The sequence below is a fragment of the Camelus ferus genome, chromosome 9 (assembly GCF_009834535.1).
Source record: "Camelus ferus isolate YT-003-E chromosome 9, BCGSAC_Cfer_1.0, whole genome shotgun sequence".
NCBI lineage: Eukaryota > Metazoa > Chordata > Mammalia > Artiodactyla > Camelidae > Camelus > Camelus ferus.
Window position 1 is genome coordinate 56,874,879 of NC_045704.1, and position 23,539 is coordinate 56,898,417.

Sequence of the window (23,539 nt, forward strand, 5' to 3'; positions counted from 1 at the left end):
TGTGGGTTGTGATTACACATCCATGCGTTCATTCCCCTTAATGGTTCAACACATCCCAGGGAAGGGCACAAAGTTTGCAAATATTAAGTATTTTGCTTGATGATTTCTTACGTATGTTCGCACCTGTGTCAATCAACTTCCAGATCAAAATATGGAACATTTCCAACCCCACCCGTCCCCACTCCCAAGTTCCATGTGCCCGCTCCTAGTCAGTGGCTATCTACTGGAAAATGTGACCACTACTCTGACTTTTCACACCACAGATTACCTTTGCCTTTTCTATAATTTCATGTAAATTGAATCATATGTTAAGTACACTTTCATATCTGTAGGTTCTATATTCTACGAATAAAAACACATCACCAGCACATGGACAATGATTGTAGGAGAAAGGAAGGTACAGCTGACAGTCTCTTTTTTCGACAATAAACTCCAAGACTGTTATTTTGGCTCACTGATCAATGAAAAGGGAAAGCGGGGAGGGCTGGACACTGGAGTTTGGAACTGAGTGAGCTAACGGTGGAAAACTAATGACTTATAGGGGGCAAAAGAGCTGTCGTGCCTTTAAAGGGTACTGTGGGAGCAAGGAAGCCAGGTGGTCACCTGTGGTTGCTCTAGATGTCCAGAGGGAAGAAGGACCTATGAGGCTTTAATATGCTCAAATCTGGTTCCTCCAGCGCCAGAGGAGCCCAGGGTGGCCACAGGCTCCTACCTTGGCCTTGACAATTTCCCAAAAGACGGAGAATTTCCCCAGAAGGCGCTTCTCCCTACCTGTGCACTGTTGGATGAAGTCCTGATATTCCGCTCCCTGTTCGCCGGGGACGATGGTGGAGCCGTCATATTTAAAAGTCACCCTTTGGATTGGGAGAAGAGAAAAACACACACACACATATCAGCGTTGGTAGCTGCACGGTGCTGAGCTTCCAGCAGGACAATCTAAAAGATGCTCTGGCTAGGGAGAAGCCAGCGCTGACTTTCCACGCTGTCCTGGGTTAAGGCTGCGAAAAGACAGCACGGATGACCCTTAATCCGCCCCGTCTGGAAGACGGCTCAGTGCACCAGGCCCCTCGCGAGCTCGGGGAGTGGGGCTTGGAGAGCAATGGAAAGTTCCTCACCAGATGACGGCTGAGCCGTCGTCGCGCACCAGGTTGTACGCTGTCCGGCAAGCCTCTTTGTCGATCTTGGTGGCCATCACCGCGGGGCTGCAACGAGGATTACTCTGCCCGGAGCGACTGAAGATCGCGCTCCGGGCCGGCTGCAGGGATCCGAGCGGAGCGAGGCGGGGAAGCGCCAAGGGCGAGTGGCGGCGGCGGCAGCGGCGGCGGCGGCGGCAGCGGCGGCGGCGGCGGCGGCGGCGGCGGCGGCGGTGGCGGTGCTGGGTCCCGGGCTGCGGATGGCAAGAGCGGCTGTGGCTCTGAGCGCGCAAGGACCGCGAGCCAGACTCAGGCTGCGCCACCCCGCCCCCCTCCGGCCATTGGCCGCCCAGGACGCAGCCCGCTCCGCCCCCTCTCTCCATTGGTAGTAGAGCCTCGGGGGCGGAGCGTCTTTACTCGCCTGCAGCCAATTCCGGCCCGGGTGAGTTGCGCAACTCTGCAGTAGGGGCTGAAGAAAGGGATTTTTCCTCCTTCCTCCCCCACTCCCTCCCCTTGTCTCCTCCCTACCCGTCAATCCATCTCCTCTCTTCTCCCTCCCCCAACCCTCTCTCCGTCCTTCCACTCCCCCAACTCCTCCCCCCATTTCCTTCTCCCCAAGCCCTCTTTCTCCTTTCCCTCCCTCTTCTCTACTCCCTCTCCCTCCTCCTTATTCCGTACCCACCCCCCACCCCCGCCTCCCCTCCTCGCTCCTCCAGCTTCCCTGACCCCTTGTCCCTCCTACCTATTCCCACCTCCACTCCTTTCCCCTCTTCCTCCTCCTGCCTCCCCTCCTCCTTCTAATCCTCCCGTCCTTCTCCTTCCCTTCCTCTCCCCTCCCCCACCTTGCATCTCCCTCCTCCATATCCTTCTCCCTCCTCCCTCCGCTCCCAGGCTGCAAGGCTGCTGCGCTCCACAGGGGACCTCACAGGGGACCTCTGAGTGAGTGACTTCATGGATCAAACCAAAGGAGACTTCCCCCACCCCAGTGTGTGGCTCCGTGGTTTCTAGGTGGAGAGGAGTTGGAAAGAATTAAGCATTTTAAATAAGAGGGGATAGAAAGTGGACTGCTTCCAAAACGCTGGTGGGATCACTGTTTACTTTGTGTTCTGGTTATTTGCATTCACATCTTATCTTCCCCTTTGTGTTCCTCTGAGTGCTGGAGCTGACTCATTCTATCTTCTTCCATCCCTCACTGACTCACTCATTCATTCCCTCCTGCAGTCATTCCACAAAGACCAGTAACAGGGTCAATGTAAAAAGGCTGGACCCCAGAGACCCAGCTCTTGAATTGTGTCCAGTTCTGCCTCTAATTGTGGGCCCTTGAACAAGTCCCAAAAACTTTGAGATTACTTTCTCCAATGGAATAGTAATAGTACTGACATTATAAGTTTGTTTTATGGTTTAATGGAACAGATACTTGTAAACAAATATGTTAGACTAGACATTCAACAAAAGGTCATCGTTGTTGGTTATTAGCTAACATAGATCTAACTAGAAACCCTAAAGGTCAGGGACAATTTCCAATTAATAATAAAATTCACAGTAACAAACAAAGGAAATCAATCAAGCAAGCAACGGACAGGTAAAGTAGGGGTGGGGGTGGTGGATGGGACCACATTTTCAGGAAAGTAGTAGCTGGTGTGCTATAAATAGAAAGACAAAAACAGAGAAATTCCAGTTTGATGCAGCCCAGCCCAAAGCAGCTCCTAGCTTACACTTAAATAAAGGTAGTGGGACAATTGGCCATTAGAGAGGAAAACAAGGATGGGTCCACCCCTCACACCATAGATCAGGGTGAATTCCAAAAGGATCAAAGATTTGCCTGTAAATAAAGGAAACCACAAAAGTGCCAGAAGACAACATAGGAAGCTTCTTTTTTTATTATTTTTTTATTGAAGTATAGTTGATTTGAAATGTTGTATTAGTTTCAAGTGTACAGCATAGTGATTCAGATATATATATATATGCACATATTCTTTTCCATATTCTTTCTCATTACAGGTTACTACAAGCCATTGAATATAGTTCCCTGGACTATACAGTAGGAAGCTTCCTTTATAAGTCTGAAATGGAAAAGGTCTTTCTAACCATGACTCAAAATCCATATGGATACATTCAAATATATAAAAAGTCTTCTTCAAAGGGGAAAAAAAAAAGACAAAGCAGTGGAAAGTATTTACAACTCAAATCACAAAGAATTTGTCTTGCTGGCATATGAAGAAGCCAACCTAAAAATAAGAAAAGAAAAATGGGCACAGGATATGACCAGACAGATCAAGAAGCTATATATATATGTATATATATTCTGGTTTTTTAATGTGTCAATGTGACTAGGCCATGGTGCCCAGATATTTGGTCAAACATTATTCTAGATGTTTTCAAAAAGGTACATTTTGGATGAGATTAACATTTAACATTTTTTTGAGTTTTTTTTTTTTTTAATGGAGGTACTAGGGATTGAACTCAGGACTTCATGCATGCTAAGCATGTACTCTGCCACTGAGCTATACCCTCAACCTCCAAGAGGCTCTTAAACGCATGAAAAGACACTCAATCTCAAGCCCCAATAAGAGAAATGCAAACTAGAGCAAGACTGAGATATTAGCAGGTTGGCAAAAAGCAGTTTGACCAGCACGAGGCGTTAAAGACCCAGGCCTTCTCATCCAAGCCGGTGGGAGGGCATGTTGGCACAACCAGCTATGGGAAACCATTGGTTGATATCTAGCAAATTTACAAATCTGTATGATCGCCACCAATCAACTTCCCCTAGACATTGAGAGCACATAGGGCACCTTACATGCCCAGGTCCCACAATCAGAGATTCTGAGGTATGGCTTAGGGGGTGGGATTTTTTAAAAGCCTTCTCAGCCATTCTTATGTGCAGTGGGGGCTGATGGCCACTGCTATAGACACATTCCATTGTGTGCAAAATATATTCAAGGTCATTGAGCTTTATTTCTAGTAGCGGAAGTCCCCCATTGCTAGGGGGCCAGATGAATAGACAATAATGGGGAGCCTTCTCTCTATGTGCTGATATGGATGGTTCTACAAGACACATCATGAGAGAACAAAGCAAAGTACAGAACAGTATGTTTGAAACACCTTTTGGTGTTGCTACCTTTTGGGTAAAGTGGGGGGAGGGTTTATTGGAGGGGAGGGTATAGCTCAGTGGTAGACTGCCTGCTTAGCATGCATGAGTTCCTGGGTTCAATCCCTAGTACCTCCATTAATAAATAAATGGCCCTCATTACTACCCCACCCCCCAAAAAAAATAAATAAGAAAAAGTACAAACAAGCAAAAAACCCTAAAAATAAGAAAAAGTTGAAAAAAGAAAAAAAAGAATATTAAATAACAGCAACAAAGTGGCTCCCATCCTGACTATGACTCCTTCCTCAGTTCCTTGGTGGGGCGTGCCTTGAAGGTATTCCACCTTTAACCGCCATTCACTTAATCGTGGTTGCTTTCGCCCTCTACTGGAGTGAAAATGTAAAGGCTTGGTTTTAAGGAGAACTGTGATTTTGAGTGCCCTGAGGCCAACATGCTCACCTAAGGCAGAAAAATAAACTGCACACCAGAAATAAATGCTGTGTGTGAATATTTGTTTAAATTGAGAGCCACACACTGAATCTAATTCGGTCCATGTTTCTTTAGAAGATAAATCATATCAAAATATTTGATACATTATGTGCTATACACTATGTCAAGAATTGGGGAAGTGTACAAATTCATTCATTCATTCATTCATTCATTCATTCATCTCTGGCACTGGGCCCCTTAAGTGTCCAAAGGATTCACAAACTCATTTGCCTGTAGGGGGCAGGCATGTAATGTAAATGAGCCAAGCACATTGCTCCTATGAAAATTTTTTCTCAAGGTCATCCTCCTCTGGGTGTCAGTTTCATCTTCAGAACTGATGTCTAAAGAGAGCCGCTGGTTCTCAGATCCACCCAGGTTGCCATGCAGAAATCTTAGCATAATGGAGCCAAGACTTCCAATTGTCTAAGAAAAGCCAAAAATCTGGATCTGTTTGTGAAACCTCTTGCTTTTTTTTAACTTGGGCAATAAAAATGTTGCAGGTAAGATCATATGACACAAATGAACTTATTTACAAAACAGAAACAGACTCATAGACAGAGAAAACAAACTTATAGTTACCAAAGGGGAAAGGAGGTAGGAAGGAATAAATTAGGAGTTTGGGATTAAACTATTATATGTAAGATAAACAACAAGGATCTACTGTATAGCACAGGGAACTATATTCAATAGCTTATAAAAACCAATAATGAAAAATAATATGAAAAGGAATATATATGTATATATAACTGAATCACCATGCTGCACACCAGAAACTAACACAACATTGTAAATCAACTACTTCAATAAAAATTTTTAAATGTTTCATGTAAGAGTTGCCTGCATGCAAATTTGAACTAGACAAATATGCTCCCTGCCTGTCCTGGGGATTGCAGTCAAGAAGGGAAGAAAAGTTAACTTCGGTATAAATACTCTTGACTGTTAACAGCAGAAAACTCAGTTCAAATAGGCTTAAACAGTGGGGAGAAAGCAATGGTTGCAAGATGGGAAAGCCCAGAGCTAACGGAATTCAGGTATGGTTTAATCTGGGCTTTGCCTCTATCTTTCTGCATGTTTCTCCTTTGCTCTCTTTATTGTGCCAGTTTCATCTTCAGGCAAATTCTGCCCCTCTGCCTGCACACCTTACCCCCAGTTCTGTGTGGATAACTTCTCATTGAGACCTCAAATGTTACCCCTCAAAGAGGATTCCCCAGCATCCCAATATAAAGGAGCCCCTTCTGTGACCTCTCCTGGTCACTCTCTACCACATAACCTTTTGTTCTCCTTAGCACTCATTGTGATCTGAAATCACCTTTTTCATGTCTCTCTTCACTTGTATATTGTCTGCTTACTCCCAGAAGAACATCCAGTCCATGAGGGCACCGTGTCCATCTTGCTCAATATCTTGTAGTAACCTATAAAAAAGAATATGAAAATGAATATATGTATGTATATGTATGACTGAAACATTACGCTGTTTTTTACCAGAAATTGACACAACATTGTAAACTGACTATACTTCCATTTTTTTACATTTTGAGTGGAAAAAATTTTTTAAATAAATTAAATTTTTTAAAAACTTGTATGTGAATGTTCATAGCAGTATTATTCACAGTAGCCCAAAAGTGAAAATCTAAATGTCCATCAGCTGGTGATTGGATAAACAAAATGTGGTCTATGCATGCAATGGAGCATGATTTGACCATAAGACGAAATGAAGTACTGATCCTGCTACAACACAGATAAACCTTGAAAACACTATGCTGAGCGAAAGATGCCAGTCACAAAAGCCCACAGAGTGTAAGATTCCTTTTATATGAAATGTCCAGAATTGTAAATCCATGCAGACAGAAAGCAGATTAGTAGTTGTTGGGACTGGAGGGAGGAGGGAACAGTGAGTGACTGCTAATGATTATGGGGTTTCTTTGTGGGGGTGTTGATGAAAATATTCTGGAATTAGATGGTCACACAACTCTGTAATATATGAAAAACCACTGAACTGCACACCTCAAAAATGTTTAATGATGTCAATCCCTCTGTTGTACACCTGAAACTTATATAATGTTGTAATCAACTATACCTCAATTTAAAAATGTTCCATGAAATTTTTAAAAAGAGTGAAGGGAGAGAGGGTGTAGCTCAGTGGTAGAGCCCATGCCTAGCATGCACAAAGTCCGGGGTTCAACTCCCTGTACCTCCATTAAAATAAATAAACCTAATTACCTCCTCCCGCCCCCCAAAAAAGAGTGAAGGAAGCCTCCTGGGTTTGGAGTTGGGGTGTGAGCATCTGGGTGAGTGAGAAGATGAGTCTGGCTTGAGACAGGTGGCATTTGAACTGCTCATAGGACATCAAAGTGGTGACATCCAGAAGAGCTATAGGATAAAGACTCAGAACAGAGACTGGGTGGGAGATGCAGATCTGGAGACCTCGGGTCTACCGGTAGTGATCAGGCGGAGGTGTTTGAGAGGACCCTGCGGAGGATTCTTAGGTAGAAGAAGGTCTATGGTAGGGCCCCAGGGGTCACCAGCATGTAAGGGAAAAGGAGCCTAGGAAGTAGAGAAGGGCTTTCCAGAGAGGGAGGAAGAAGCCCAGGAGAGGTGGCATTTCAGGAAAGGGGGAGCAACCAGCATGGGACAAGCTAGGACCCATTCCTGTAATATTAGGCAGGGGAGAAGAAGGGAGCAGCAAGTGGGGAGGGGATGTGAGACAGTGAACAAATAAATTTTTTGATTTGTTATTTTTTCCTATTTAACCATTTTTTTCATTTAAATACAGTTAGTTGACAATGTTGTATTAATTTCAGGTATACAGCAAAGTGATTTAGTTTTACATATATATATATATATATATATACACAAATACATATAAATCCTTTTTCAGATTCTTTTCTGTGATAGGATATTACAAGACTTTTTAAAATTTTGTTTTTATTAAAGCATAGTTAATTTACAATGTTAGATTCAGGTGTAAAGCAAAGAAATTCAGTCATACATTTACATACATATATTTTTCAGATTCTTTTCCATTATGTATTATTACAAGATATTGAATATAGTTCCCTGTGCTATAGAGCAGGACCTTGTTTATCTATTTTATCTACAATAGTGTGTATATGTTAATCTCAAACTTCTAATTTATCACTCTCCCTTCTTTCTCCTTTGGTAATCATAAATTTTTTTCTATGTCTGGAAGTCTCTTTCTGTTTTGTAAATAAGTTTATTTGTATCATTTTTTTCAGATTTCACACATAAATGATATCATGTATTTGCCTTTGTCTGTCTGACTTACTTCACTTAGTACGATCATATCTAGGTCCATCAATGGGTACTATTACCTCTTTTGAGTAGCAGATGGGCAAGTTATATAATATATATCGATACATTAGTAATAATAGTAATTACATATCTTATATGTGATATAGTAACTATATTATACAGTACTGGTGACAGCAATGTTTTCTGGTGGTATGCTCTCTGCCAGGCACCATGCTAAATGCTTTACAACTATTTTCTCAGGTAATTCTCACATCAGCCCAAGGAGACCATGTCCCTAACCCCCCAACATAAAGGAGGGAGCGGAGGCACCGAGAGGTAGAGCCATCTCCCCAAGGTCACACAGCAAGAACACTGCAGGGACACTGCTTGAACCCAGGCAGTGTGACCTCTGGGGTCTGAGCCTCTCCTTCAAGAAGCAGAGTTAGTAGACTGTGACATTGACCCAGGGTAGCTCAGCTACCTGTGCTCTGAGATACTAGAAACATTTGGGCTGACATTTTTAAGACAAAATGAAACAAAAAAAACCTTGCAGAATGTTTAAGGTCAGTGTCCTGGCTGCCACACTTTCCTTGGTGCTATAAATTTCAAGAAAGAAAGAAATCCCAGCTCAGCTGTAATTAGAGATGGGAATAAAACATAACCCTGAAACTTGCTGTTCTCAGCAAGGTGTTTGTCATTCTGAAGCAGGTGCCTTACACAGAAAGGATATTTATAGAAAATGATTATTTATAGAACGGGCACTGAGCTCACTGATTGTCAGATCTCTGAAAAGAGGCTCCCAGGAACGTGTGGGAAATGAAGATGCTCAGCTATTGACCAAGGGAGTGTAATACCTACCTCCTGAATGGTCTTTCTCAGGAACTTTGAGTTGCTTAGAGAGAACAGTCAGGTTCCAGAAATCCAGCAGGAAGACAGTGGAAGAGGGATTTTATCTACCAGTGAGTAAGGGCAGGGTGGGTCTAGGTCTCTGAGTAGGGCAGCATGGTTTAATGCCTAAGGGTTCAGGCAACTACTCACCCAAATCCTGGCTTGGTCACACCCTTCCTGAGCCTCAGTTTCCTCCTCCATGAAGTGGGTACCTCCCACAGAGGAACTGTTTGAGGATCACATGTGGAAAATGCATGTAAAAGGGTATAACAGCAGCTGGTATTTTAGGTGCCAGCAGCCCCCTCCCACCAATCTGCATTCAATCTTAAACTGCCTTCCTAGAAATAGCACACTGCACTCGAGTCCACTGGGAAACAGAAACTGTATATATACAAATAATCAAAAGAGTGAGAGAGAGAAGTACGTAAGTGGGAAGAATTGAATGCAGGGTATTGGCTGCAGCAGGGATGGCAGAGCTGAGAAGCTGAGCACATTGATGGAGCACCACCAGAAATCAGCCACAGCGCAGAGATTAGCAACCAGCCCTGGGTTAGAGAGACAGACAGAGGAAGAGGGGGACACTAGATCCCTGGGGCCAAGGTCACTCAGAGGATGCTGCAGCACAGAGGAGGTGTGGCTGCTGGAGATTTGCTCCAGAGAGGGGTAGAAATAGCCCAGCCTTTTCTTCCCTCCCACCCTCCACTCACTCATGTCTCCCACTGTCAGACCCAATAGGTTGCCTCTGACTAGGAACTGGGAAAAGCAGTCTGAGGGAAGGGTCTCCCTGTACTCCACTGCCACCTCCAGCCATTCCGAGCAGAGGAGGGCAAGTGGGAGGAGCAGCACTAATGCCCAGAACCAGGGAAGGAGAAGACAGGGTTGAGCTGGTCAGACCACACTTTGAAAATTGTGTTCTGGTATGGTGATTATGCTTAACGGAGGACCCTGGCTGACACTGGGAGGGGAGAGAAGACACAGATGCAGTTCATCCTGCAGGAGAGCAGCTTCCTGGAGGACAGGAGAATGGCCTCTCCATTTGAGAGGGGTTTTTTTCTTGCAGCCTATGATAGTCTTCTATGACTCTTCCAGGACCAGATTAAAACCAGTTACAGGGGGAGGATGGAACTCAGTGGTAGAGAGTGTGCTTAGCATGCACGAGGTCCTGAGTTCAATCCCCAGTATCTCCACTAAAATAAATAAGTAAATAAACCTAATTACCTCCCTCCCCCCACAAACAAACCCCCAAAACAACAACAACAACAACAAAAAAAAACTAGTTACAGGAAGACAGAGTTGGAGTCAATACAGAAGTTCTATCCAACAGAGATGAAATGAGCTCTTCTGTGAGGTAGTGAGTTCCCCATCACAACAAAGGAATCATGAGTTAGTTCTAGTGACTGTTACCATTCTGGACTACCTTCGATTTTTGACCTGTCAAAGAAGTTTCAGTATCACAGAAGATCTTGTATCATCAGTTAAACTTTTAAACTTGCCTGGTAAAAACCCTCTGTCTTACTTCCCTTTAACAGGCTATAATTCCTCACAGACAGGAAGGTGTTTGTAGATCTGCCTGACTTTAAGCAAATACAGTGTATGAAAATCTTGGTTCTTGGCTTCACTAAAAACAAACCAAAAAAAAAAAAAAAAAACTACCACTGAATTCTTTTAAACAACAATTTTCCCTAGAATGGTTAAAATATACTTTCAGGTTCATATAAGATTTTTTTTGGAAATGTTTATTTTATGCTGGAGAAAGGAAGCTATTATATGGAGGAGGCCTACAGAGAGGAAGAAATTAATGTGAACAATATGCAAATAAAAAGCCACAAATGTCTGCAGTATTTGTTAAAACAAGCATCCCTTTGGCTTTAAGCACCATATAACCGCAGCATACAGTGGATAAAGAAATATTATTTAAGTTAATTAACAAAGAATACTTCATTTAATTCATTAAATATTATAAGTTAAAAATAAATTTCAATTTTAATATTAAATAAAATTGAAGTTAAGTAAATTTAAAAACCAGTTCCATATTTGGACATATAATAGACAGAGAAAAGGCGAGGAAAAATAGCAGAGAAAAGGAAAAAACAGAAGAAAAGGGAAAAAAAGCAGACAGAGAACTTCAGACAGACAGGTTATCCTTAGTTTCTTATCCTATAAAATCAGGACTTTGGTCAATCAGCTAATAGTGAATCTAAGAAGTCAGTTGTCCCAGGAAGTCACCTTAAATTCATCCAGACAGTGTGTATGTGACTTGACGTAACATATGTGAGTGTACACTCTTCTTTGAGCACATGCTAACATAGGCCTGTGTCTTTCTTCTTTCATGGACGATGTCTACAACCTTTCTGCCACAATTTCCAATTTCCTGTTCTTTATAGCTGCTGGAGAACTTAAAGATGCTCTCAAAGTCACCTAGGTGCAGAATGACACCCTCTTCCTGGGGCTCACAGTTCCCTTCCATCTCATCTTCCTCAGTCTCTGCAGCTAATCTGACATCAATTTCCTTAGCCACTGGCTTCAAGTTTTCCCATGTCTCATCTCAGTTTTCATAGAGACAATATTCTTTCTCTTCACCCTCATGTTTCCACAATTTCTATAACACAGAATTAGATAAGTCAATGACAAGAATAAACACAATGGCCATAAACAAGTTTGGGAGCAAATACAACTGACTCTACCTGAGCATAGAGGCCAACAGGTAGGGAGGACGCATGTAGGTAGAGGGGTAGGTGTGCTGGTGTGTTTCACGGAAGAAATGCGACAAGGGGGTTAATCTAGTGAGTCAGTTAAGTGGGAGGTGGTTGAGAGAGCATGTTCCAAAATACATGTAGAAAAATTAAAATTTGCTTACCTCCCCCCAAAAATGAATAAATAAATAAATTTTTTAAATCAAAATTTAAAGGGATAAATTGGGAGCTTGGGATTTGCAGATACTAACTACTACATATAAAGTAGATAAACAGAACTATATTCAACATCTTGGAGTAACTTATGGTGAAAAAGAATATGAAAATGAATATATACATGTTCATTTATGAATGAAGCATTGTGCTGCCCACCAGAAATTGACACAACATTGTAAACTGACTATACTTCAATAAATATATATATATAAATTTAAAAAAATTTTTAAATAAGTTGGAAAAAAATAAACAACAGGGTCCAACTGTATAGCATAGGGAATTGTATTCAATAGCTTGTAATAACCTATAATGAAAAAAATATGAAAAGGAGTATATATACAATACATATAAGTGAATCACTATGCTGTACACCAGAAATTAACACATTATAAACTGACTATATTTCAATAAAAAAAGAAAGAAATTGAAATTTGCTTAGACATTAGAAGGTAGAGGTGCATTTTTTGCATTCGTTTTGTTCGTTTGTTTTGTTCAGTCACCCACTCTTTCTTACATTCAATAAATATTCCTTCTGTGACCTCACAATACAAGACACCATGCTTGTCACAGGCTGATTGGCAGGATCACTTTATTGTGCCCATTTTATTGACAGGGAGACTGAGGCTCAGCCACCTGTCCATTGTCATACACATGTGGAAAGTAAAAGAGCCAGGCCTCAAACCCAGTTCTCCTGATTATAGATCCTCACAGTCTTCCTGACATAAAGTGGTGGATTCATATTTATCTTCCCCTTTCACCAGAAGTTCAGGTTCTCCATGTTGACAGTAAGAGGGAGAAAGCAGACAATTCTACAAGTCATTTCGGGAAAATGACAGATAATTGGATTGAAAGACAAATCTTCCCAGTGGGGGGAGCCAGAGTGCTGACAGCAAACAGAAAACACATCAGATGGAATTCTTAAGAGAACTATGTACAGAACTGCATTAAAAGAACCAGCAAGGGCTACTGAGGTACCCAGGGCTAGCAAGAACGGAGCTGTCACCACCCTGGGCCTGAAGACACAGAGGCAGGAAAGAGGATCACTGGGGCCTGGGGGGCTGGAGCCTGGAGGAGGGATTGCAAAGATTCCTCCTTGGCCAGACTTTAGTCAGGCTCTCAACAAGGCCTCGACCATGGCCCCCTCCTGTCTTTGGCTTGCTGACCCCAGTTTTAGCAAAGTAACCCACTAAGTCAGTTTAGGGAGACTCTCCAGACTCTTGATAACTGGTCAAATTCCTCACCCCCTACCTTTGATATCTAAGTCCTTGGCCTGCCTTTAGCAAGACTTTCCCAACCTTTGACAGCTCCTCTTACTCTGCTATAAAAACTTAGCTGTCTCTGCTATTTTCAGAGGTGAGCGGAGATTCTCCTGTTGCAGTAGTCTTGAATGAATTCTATCTTGGATCTTTAGCAAGCGTCAGAATAATTTCTCTTTAACAGGATTGCCTGGTAGGAGCTGTGGTCACTGCAGCCACTGATAGAGCTTCAGCCCAAAGCAGGGGGTATACGCAGCTGGGAAAATGCCCCAACCTCTCTCTTCCCACCCTCCAGTCTCCAGCTGGTACCTCCCATTGGCTGAACCCAACAAGAAGTCATAGGGGAGGGAGCCCAGGTGATGCCATCCATCAAGGTCAGACTTCCAGGAGAGAGAGAAAGTGGAGACTGGATCTGGGGAGCAAACAAATGGGGAATAACCAGCCCACCCTGCTTGCCAATGGGTGGCAGAATTGATAGGGTCAGAATTCCTTTTTCCTTTACAATGTTAAGAATTCTCAAGACAAGGTCCTAATATATAGCACAGGGAATGAACCATATTCATTATATATATTTATATATATATATATATATATATTCATATATATTTATAATGGAAAAGAAACTGAAAAAAGAATATATGTACATATATGTAGAACTGAATCACTTTGCTGTACACCAGAAACTAACAGAACATTGTAAATTAACTGTACTTCAATTAAAAAAAATAAAAGAATTCTCTGAGACTGACCCAAGAAGGGGCCAGGGGAGGACATGCCTGCCAGGGCAGTATTGGTGCCTGTCCACCAACAGGGTCAGAGGGAGTGGGGAGGGGAGGGAACCAATATGCAAACCCTGGCCTGCCAAATCTCTGGATGCCCAGAAGGTGACACCTAGACCAGAAAAGGGACTTGGCAAGGACTGAAGCTCAACAATCAGATAAGATTTGTGGCAGAGACAACTCTACAGTCCTTGTCCTGATCTGAGAAAGTCCCAGGAAGGGTGGACTGTGGTCTTCAATCTGCTAGATGAGAAATGGTCACTTGCTGGAGGGCAGTGCTTCAGATCCTCTCTCCCCACTTCTTACTCCTATTTCTACAGCTAGCAGTTCTGCCTAGGCCTCACCTATTTTGTGCAAAAGCAAAATGATGGGGATTCACAGCCAGGACCAACCTTCATCTCACCTTCAGTCCCCAGACTTCTCAACACGATGGCCCTCTAGGGAATCACATTGCACAACCCAGAAACTGGTGGTGGGGTTAACTCCCATTGCTAAACTTGACAATGGTGGTGCAGGAATCAATAAACAAATATGTCCCCCTTCCATCCTTCCATCTCCTGGGTGGACAGTTCTGAGATGCATTTCATGGGCTCCGCAAGAGGTCCCACACAGTCACCCCAGCATTGGATGACCTAAGGGTATATCCCTTGACCGACAATCTCTGATTCCCTGTCCCACATCCCCAACTTGAATTCTGCTTTCTGAAGTCACATGTATTATGTAACTTGGAAAAGAAAAATATGAAATTTTCCAGTTGAGCTCAGCCTTCCAGGAACCAACAGCATGGGAATGGCCTGGCCTCAAGTATATAGACTCATAATCCAAGATTTTCAGTCAACAAATATGTCTTCACCCCTGAAATGCTGCCACTTCTGAGTCTAAGGGATTAAAACATGAATAGACTCTGCATTAGTAAGGACTAAGCTGTTGCAAGTGAGAGAAACAGAAATCACACCAGCTTAAGCCAATGGTATGGGGGAAAATGATGGAGAATTTACAGGCACAAGTAACCACTGATAGAAACTAGAGGTACAATAGGACCAGGGATTCAATGTCATCATCTTCACCCTCTCTCTCCCTCTGTCTCTCTCATCTCTCAGTTCTGTTTCTCTGAGTGTTGGCCACATTCGCTTCTATTGCAAATGAGCTACTTCCATGTACAGAATTTGAGTTTATACCCTCCCCAGTTAGTGACAGAGAGAAGAGAGAACTTCTGTCTCCCAGACACTGTATAAAAATCTCAGGGAACAATTCTGATTGGCCCAGCTTGGATGACAAGTGCACCCCTTCAGCCAATCACGGTAGTCAAGGAACTGGCTACCATGATTGGCTAGACATTAATCATGTGACCACACCTGTGGTTGGGGCTGTGTGAGGTTCTCAGATTGGCAGCTTCAACAGAAGCTTTTGGAAAGACTTTGGAGAGGAATGGTTCCCTAAAGGAAGGTGCAACTGTTACTGTCGGTGTTCCATCCATATTCCTCGGGCCTTATTTCTCCAGCTGCCAGGATTTGCAGGTCTGAGTCTGAGGGCTTTGCTCCAAATTCACAGGAGATGCTCTGCCCACTGGCCCAGCAGGCTGGAAATGCAGGCTAATTAACAAGCAGCTGTCAGCCAATACGCACCAGGAATGTTGTACAAGTACCCCATCTGCCCCACCCTTGGAGGGGAAAGCTCTAAGGTGTGTGTTTTCCAATATTTCCCAGAGTTCCCTGTAAAGTTCCAGCCATACTCAGAAGTGGCTGCTTGACCTCTGCTGTTAGGGCCTCTTTCCTTCTCTGTCTCCCCACACTCCTCTCCATTAGTGTTTCCTGTACTTTCCAAAGTATCTACTTGAAGCTTAATTCTAGCCTCTGGGGCTGCTTCTGGGAGAACTCAGACTAAGGAGAAAAGGATTGGTGGAAGAAGGAGGGGAAGACGGGGTGGGAGGTCAGGACTGGGAGAGAAGGAAAAGCAGAAAAAAACAACAGTTGTCACCCACATCACTGCTCTTTCATTCACTTGTTCATCTGTGGTGTCTTAGGTCAGGTTTCTAAGACACAGAACCTGCCACCTGGATTCTCACGCTGTGACTTATTAATAGACAGCTCTCAGGAGAAAATTTAAGGAGCTGAGGATGCAGCACAGGGCAGTAAGAAAGCCTGGCAAAGGGGTGGTCTCTCGGGAGAGTAGCCTTAACTTGACCCCAGAGGAACTCTGGAGCATGAACAGAACCACAAAACTGTCCTCTCTACCTTGAGGCAAGAGCCAGATCATCACACCTGTTTATTGTCAGCCACTGGCTAGCTGCAGGCTGTCCTCAAGGGGAGGAGGCTGGAACCTTCCAGGCACTCAAGGAGAGAAGGCACTGATGGTCACAGCAGGCAGGACCTGGCACAGCCTGGGCAGCGTCCTCTACTTATGGATTGTGGGTTATATAGGAAAAAGAAGCCTCAAGGCTGCTGAAATTTTTGACACAGACAACAAATATATATAAATGTAACAAAGAGTTAGGATCCAAGAGCTTCGCTTCCCAAAATTCATTGTGTGCTTGTGGAATTTATAATAAAGCTACTTCAACCACCCTTGCCAGGCATCCAGCTCAGTGCTGAAGGGTTTCTGACCTCGTGGAGTCCAGTCGCCCCTGTCCACCTGTCATTCCTGCTGTTTCCTGCAAGCACCCTGACATTCCAGCCAGTTGGGGTTCTTCCTTGACTGTCTGTTGCTTCACTCCTCTGGGCCTTCGCACATGCTGTTCTCTCTGCCTGGGATTCCCTCTCCTCTCTCATTCTCCTGGAAACTCCCACTTACCGTTTTAAACACAGCTCAAACATCACTCCCCCAATAGTTAATATATCATGAGCAGATAATCTGTATCCCTGGTGCCAGGAAAATTTAGCATTTGAAAAAAAGTTTTCATTCATGCAATTAACTATGCCAACAGAGTAAAAGATAAAACTCCAAGGATCTAGAGGTGTGCATGTGACTGACAGTAGCGGTGAGCCAATACTGCATAGGGGACATCATCCTAAGTCCTCTCCACAGAGGGGAGGCGGATAGGCTTTACTGTAAACTTCATTTCACAGAGGAAGAAAGCAAGGGAAAGAGAGGTTAGGTAATTTGTCCAAGGTCACACAGCTGGTAAGTGGCAGAAGCCAGAGTTTAATTTAGACATCTTCACAACACCTGTTGTTACAGCACGCTGTGCCGATCGAATAATTGAATGAGTGAATGAATGTGACCAGCAGAATCAAAATGATAGCGATCCAGAGAAAGGGCAGCCCTGCTGAGTCAGGTCGGGTGGTCCAGGTCTGACCCTGCAGTGGGGGAGGGTAGGACTAGGACAGGCAGTTCAAAGGGTCTGGCTGCCAATGCAGGAGAAGGAGGGCACTCCCCCAAAAGCAGATTCCCAGGGACCCAGTGTTGTCCTCCCCCAGGTTCCCACAGCAAGGGCCAGCCTCTGCTCTCCGCCTTATCTCACCATGTTACAAGTGCATGTTCCCGTGTCTGTCTTTCCTACTTCAGATACGGAGCCAGGTTTCAGTCAGGCCTTTTTGACCGGACTGCTTGTCTAGCCCAGAAACAATCCATTTTTCTTAAATAAAGAAGAGGAACGGTATTCAAGGCTGCAGCAGCCCTGGTGAGAACACAGCCAGACCCCACTTCAAGAAGCAGTGAAACAAGAAGCCAGTTACTGGCAGGAGGTCAAAGCAGGACCAGCTGCTCAGCTGACAAGGTACTGATCTGCACTTGCACTTTCCCCTAAGAAGGGTCAGGCCTGGGGTCAGAGTCAGAGCTTGAACTCTGCAGACAGGACCTAAGGCAGACAGCATACCAGATTGTAGGCACCATGCAGCTACTAGGGGAATTTAGAGGTGATGTTGAAGAGGGTGATTGTGAGTTCTGACAAGATGTATCTAAGAGTGTGGCCTAATTCTCAGTTCCTGGAATTCCATCAGTACCTCTGCGCTCAGTAGGGAAGTACTCTGATTGATTAGCAATGTCTGCAATGGGTACTGGACGAGAAGTGGAGGCATGAATGTTATGTGCTTACCATCCCAGGGAACAAGGCTGTGGGAGAAGGGCATTGGGCAGATTGCTGATAACAATAGCAGCTAACATTTCTTAAGCACTTTGAATGTGCTGGGCACCATGTTAGATGATTTTCCTGCTCTATTTCATTTAATCCTCAAGCCAACTCTCAGAGACAAATGCTCTTGTTCCTCCTCTATGTCAGCTCCATGTGACTCATGATTTTATTTATCTGTTTAGCGCTATTATCCCCAGTGCCTAAAAGAGTACCTGACACGTGGCCAGCACTCTGTAAGTATTGGCTATTGAATAGATTACCTCCCATTTTGCAGATGAGGAAACTGAGGTCCAGAGAGATACATAACTTGCTCAAAGTCATGCAGTTTGTAAGAGCTGCTCTAGGGCAGTGTCTCTGGAAACTTCTGCAACAGTAGAAAGCTTCTATAATCTGTGCTGTCCAATATGGCCACCCCTAGCTACTTGTGGCTACTGAGGACTTAACATGGGGCTAAGGCAAAAGAGAAAGTGAATTGTAAATTTCATATAATTTTAACTAATTGAAATGGCCACATGTGGCTGATGGTGACCATTTTGCCCAGCACGAATCTGAGCTTGATGGCTTGATCCTAGACTGATACCAAATGCCTATTTAGAGAACACGCAGCCCAGGTTCTCCAAGTCACAAGTGGACACATGGAGACTTTTGAAGTTATAATTCCATCGAGGAGGAGAGGGCGTATAACCAATGAGTGAACCTGCAAGCAACTGCATTTGTGATCTTTTGGCCACAACAATTCTGGAAAGGCTTTTATCTGTGTCATCTGGTTTTACACATGAAAGATTTAAAGATTCCAGAGGAGACATGACTCACTCAGGGTTACCTACTTGCCTTGGACCCAGCCGGGTTTGCAACCCTGAAATCCCAAGCACCACAGTTTAACAGTTGGTAAAAAGAGAAGCATGTGGCCAATCTGGCAGACCATGGCAGAGTCAGGCTGTGGGCAATCCCAGCTTATTTAGGAACCTCAGGGGTTAAATGACAAGCGGTTCTGACTGGGACAGGCCCCAATACAGGGTCAGTTCCACGATAAACCATGATATAGAGGGAGCTTCCACATATCCTGTGTGGTACCTGCATCCTCTCCCTCCTTCTCTGTACCTCTCTGCCTCCAGTCACAGGACAACAACAACGTGATCTTGAGCACATGCCTGATGCTGATAAGCAAATACTAAGGTGTAAATGACAAATAGAAAAGAGTCAATTTCCAAACAATGACTATTTTAACAGAAAGCAAAGGCATCAGCCAAAGAACAGTTCTCTCGTGGGTAGAATATCAGGCATCATCAGCAAAAGCTCAAATTACAGAGCTTTATGTAAAGGGTACTGTTAGACGTGGTCGTCATGTATTAATTCGTTTAACTCACCATCAATGTCGTAAGACAGGCACAAAGGCTACCCCAACTGGAGATGGGAAAGGGAGGTAAGGTGAAGCTGAGGTCCAGTTCACAAAGTGAGGGAGCAGCCAGGCCAGGGCTCAATTCCAGGCAGAGCTGGGGAGAAAAGCCCTGGGGAAAAGGAAGGAGGAAGCAGCGAGTGCCACCTGACAGGAGGCCTTTATTCTCTAGTCTGAGACTAGGAAGGACCAAGGACTGGGCCCAGACTCTGGCTGTGGCTCCACCCATCTACAAGTCTGTTGCTTCTTATCTTCTGGTCTAAATGGTTACAAACTTAGAAGGAGCGATTCAGCCAAGAATTCTGCTTGCGATGCAATCCAAGTTGGCCCCCAGGCCAGCTCATTTATGCTGGGATGCAATTTTTCTAGATTACTCAGCCTTTGGGAGGCAAGCTGGGCCAAGGACAAAACTTGGGTAAGAAGAACAGTGTTTCAAGGGCCGGCCCTCCCTCCTCCTCCCTCCTTCCTTCTCCAGAAGACTCAGGGACCTGGAAACTCCCTGGAGGACCAGGGCTGCAGCTGCAAGTAGCAGTTCTCATGGGCCTCCCCCTCAACCCCTGCCAGGCCCAGCTGTTCCAGGGTCTGGCTGGCAGCTGGCTGACACTTCCCCCTGCCTCCCCTTAGTAATGGCTGTGACCTCCTGGCACCAGAAAGGTCAAAGCTGAGAAGGTAGCCTGAAAGCAAACCAGCTTGCAGCCCATCCGGTGCTGGTTAACTGGTTATCTGGGCGCTAGCCTGGGTTTCTCATCCTGGTTCCTTAACTTCCCAGCTGTGTGATATGAGATGCCTTGGCCAATCACTCAGAACCTCAGTCTCCTCATCTGTAAAGTGGGGATAACAGTAGCATGGACCCACAAGGTACCAAGAGGACCCCACAGAAGATCTGGAGAATATTTAGCCCAAGGACTGTGGATCACACACAATTAGTCTGCTACCCCTCCTTTTTTGTATCATTCTGCATGTCCAGGTGATAGTTCCAATTGTCCCATCTAGGGCCAATGTTCACATAGGGCCCCACACGCAGAAAGTCCCCGAGCTTGGGGATTAAGACTCTAGGATTGTTGTCCTGACATTCTTAACAATATTATCTTCTAACTTCATGTTTTGAAAGTGAAGCCAGATGGGACAATGGAGCATGTGCTGGGGGACTTGGAGCTTCCTCTGCAGGTTCACACGTGGTCCTACCATCCCAACACCACCCTCCCTGCCCCCAGGACCATTTTTGACCACAGACTTCCTTGCCCCTGCCTGGCAATCGTTGTCACCCAGTGGGGGCCTGGCACAGTGCAGGAAGGCCTAGGGCTGGCTCTGCTCTGCTCCCCCAGATCCCACTGCCCCCGGTGCTTGTGAGGGTCTGCATGAGTCCCATAAGCACCCCTGTGTCCAAAAGAGCACAGCATGAAACAGCAAATAAAAAGCACCACGACGGGCCCAGAGAGAGAGAGACTTCAGAAGAAAGGGAAAAGCCTTTTTCCTTATTTGTGAACAAGAGCCTGCGTTTTCATTTTGTACTGGATCCTGCAGATTACGTAGCTGGCCCTGGTTCCATCTGATGATACCTGAACCTCAGCAGTGATGAGGTGCTGAGCTGCCGTCAGGGGCCACTGACTAGGACAGCCTTTGGGGGAAGGTCAGAGCTTTACAAACAGTGGCTTCTCTGACCCAGCCACTCCACTTTACCATCTGGCGTGTTTACTAGAAGGTTCACCTGCATTATTACAATAGTGAAACCAGCTAGATGCCCAACAGTGCAGGAGGGTCAACTTCACAATCCAATAGAAGAGAACTTATGGACAAGAGAAAAGCTCATGATGTTTGCAAAAGAGGGATGGGGGAAAGTCGGTTTCCAAAGGGCCTGCCCCACAGGTGTCAGGTGCATAAGTGAGCAGGGATACGGGCAGGGAGAAAACACTGGGCTGGATTTATATGTGAGTACTGACAGCTCTCCTCCTCGGGTAGATAATGTCTTCCAAGTTCTCTGCAGCAAGCGGATCTCACTCTTAGCATCGCCAGAGGCAGGATGGTGCAGCGGGCAAGGTTAGGCCTGCAGAGTGTAGGGCCCGACTGCCTTGCTTCAAAGCCCAGCTCTACTTCTTACACGCTCTGTGACCTTGGGCAAGTGATTAAACTATTCCAGGCCTCAGTTTCCCCACCTCTAGAAACAGAGAAAGTAATAGTACCTGTAGGGAAAATGGAGTTCGTCAGGCTCCTTGGCCAGACATCCGGTGCCCAGTGACTGGGCTATATTATCCCGCATGCGCAGTACCCATGTACTCTTGTGTAATGACTTGTGCCGCGCAAGTGCACTGGTTAGCCCAAAGCTCATAGTGGAGGGATGCCGGCTTTGCTTGCCTTGGTATATAAGGCGGACAGGACTTCCGGCAGCTGCCGCCGTTGAAGCCTGTGTATTCTGCCCGCAGTAAAGGCATGTCAGCTATACCTACAGCTCCATGAGTGTTCTTCAGTCAGCCCAAATCTGTGAACCTGCCAGGCCTTGAGCACTTGCAATACAGTACCTCCCTCAAAGAGTTGAAGAGATAATAAATTCAGGGAGCTCAGAGCCATGTCTAGCACACAGTGAGCTGTATATGATTGGTGGTGGTGCTTGTGTTATTATTGTGAAGAAACTACATAAAGTGGTTCTGGAGGGGTGAGATATGGAGAAACAACAATATGAACGATGATTATTTTTGGATGGTGCAGGAGTGAGTGGTTTTCTTTTCAGACTTTTCTGTATTTTCCCAGTTACATGTGCAATGCTTTTTTAATTTGAAAATGTGACTTAAAGGAAAAAAAAACTGAAAGGATTTTTCCCAAAGTGGTGATGGGGACAGCGAGATAAAGTCAGGTTGTCCAAGTCTGCATGTTTTTCAGGTCAAAGTCGTGGGGAGTCCTGAATATGTTCCAAGCCCTTCCTCCAGGCCCTCCCTTTCAGGTTGTATATCTCATTCATATGAGTTCTAATATAGAACCCAACACCAGGGAGACAGACGTCCATGCCAAGTTATAGGCTGTTAAAATACACAGTTAAATCTCTCTAGATAGAGGCAGAGATACATCTATGTATACGCAGAGAGAGCCATACATATCTTTGTTTATCCGTATCTGTCTGTTCTTATCTATGTCTGTCTGTACAGGGAGAATCTTTAACTATACCTGTAAAAAAAGAAGACGTCCCATCCATTGCACTCTGAATGTTAGCCTGACACAGGACTGCTTGTGATACAGTAATTGCTCTTGTTTGCCTCCCTCCCTGAATTCCTTGAAAGCATCTTCTTTCTATCTCTGGCACCTACCACAGTGCCTGGCACATAGTAGGAATTCTCTAAATGTCTGCAGAATGAATTAATGAATGAATGAGTGCCTGAACTCATGTAAGAGTGGAGATTCTCAAGATACAGACACAGAACAAGATGTGAGATTAGCTTTGTTGAGGTAGTGAGGGGTCTTGGAGGGGTTGAAGATGGGCAAGTGAGGCTTTGGAGTAAAGAGATGCCTGAAGAAAGTACTGAAAGACGAATGTGTATTTGTCCTCATGGAGAAGGGGAGAGAGATGGAGGACAGCAATACAGGCAGTGAAAACTTCATCTAAAGGATTCTCTAAGGGGTTCCAGGGGTAGTTTTAACCTAACCCTCTTTAATTTAAAAAGAATTTCTATACTGTTATTTCTGAACAAATTAATATTAAATACAAATCTCAACTATTGAAAGGTAAAAAGAAAAAATGTCCCAAAAGTGTAAGGCTTTTCAGGGTGGGAGTGGGCAGTGGACTTATAGACCCCACTCACAGACAGGGAAACTGAGGCTCAGGAGGTGCAGCTTACTCCAGAGAAAGGATGGCGCTCACCCTATGTCAATCTGCCCTCCGGTAGGCTGGAGAAGGCAATCAATCATTCGATCTGCACAAATACTCCTTACATCCTTACTCTGCACCAGAGGTGACTGAGATCTGTCCCCCAACCCCCAGCAGGTAGCCTCTGGTAAGAGGGGCTTGGTGAGGGTGGGGCCAAGGCTGTGGATGGGGCCAGGTGGTGCCTTGCTGGGAACCTTCTCATGGAAGGAGCCAAGTTGAGGGTCCTGTCTAGAACAGAAGGAAAAAAGGCCTCCAGGAGTCGCCAGGTCCCACCTACCCTCCATCCTTGTTTTTCATTCTTTTCTGGTTCCCCTTCAGTGGCTGCATCTGACCATGCTTTACACAGCAGCCCTTTAAAACACTCAAAATCCTTTCCAGAGGAGGCAGGGAATAGAAAAATAGGGGGAGAGAGAAGTTTTTTGTTTGG

The 23,539-nt window shown here is 44.8% G+C and overlaps 1 protein-coding gene across 1 annotated transcript in view; it reads right to left on the minus strand.

Moving 5' to 3' along the window:
- The window catches only part of COTL1 (coactosin like F-actin binding protein 1), a 41,650-nt gene extending 40,222 nt beyond the window's left edge, over positions 1-1,428 (minus strand). The window contains exons 1-2 of the mRNA XM_006183966.3: positions 1,116-1,428; positions 772-854 (exon numbers count right to left, since the gene is read on the minus strand). Coding sequence (XP_006184028.1) covers positions 772-854; positions 1,116-1,192 — 160 coding nt within the window. The 5' untranslated portion in view covers positions 1,193-1,428. The remainder of the gene's footprint in view (positions 1-771; positions 855-1,115) is intronic.
- Between the last annotated feature and the right edge of the window lie 22,111 nt (positions 1,429-23,539).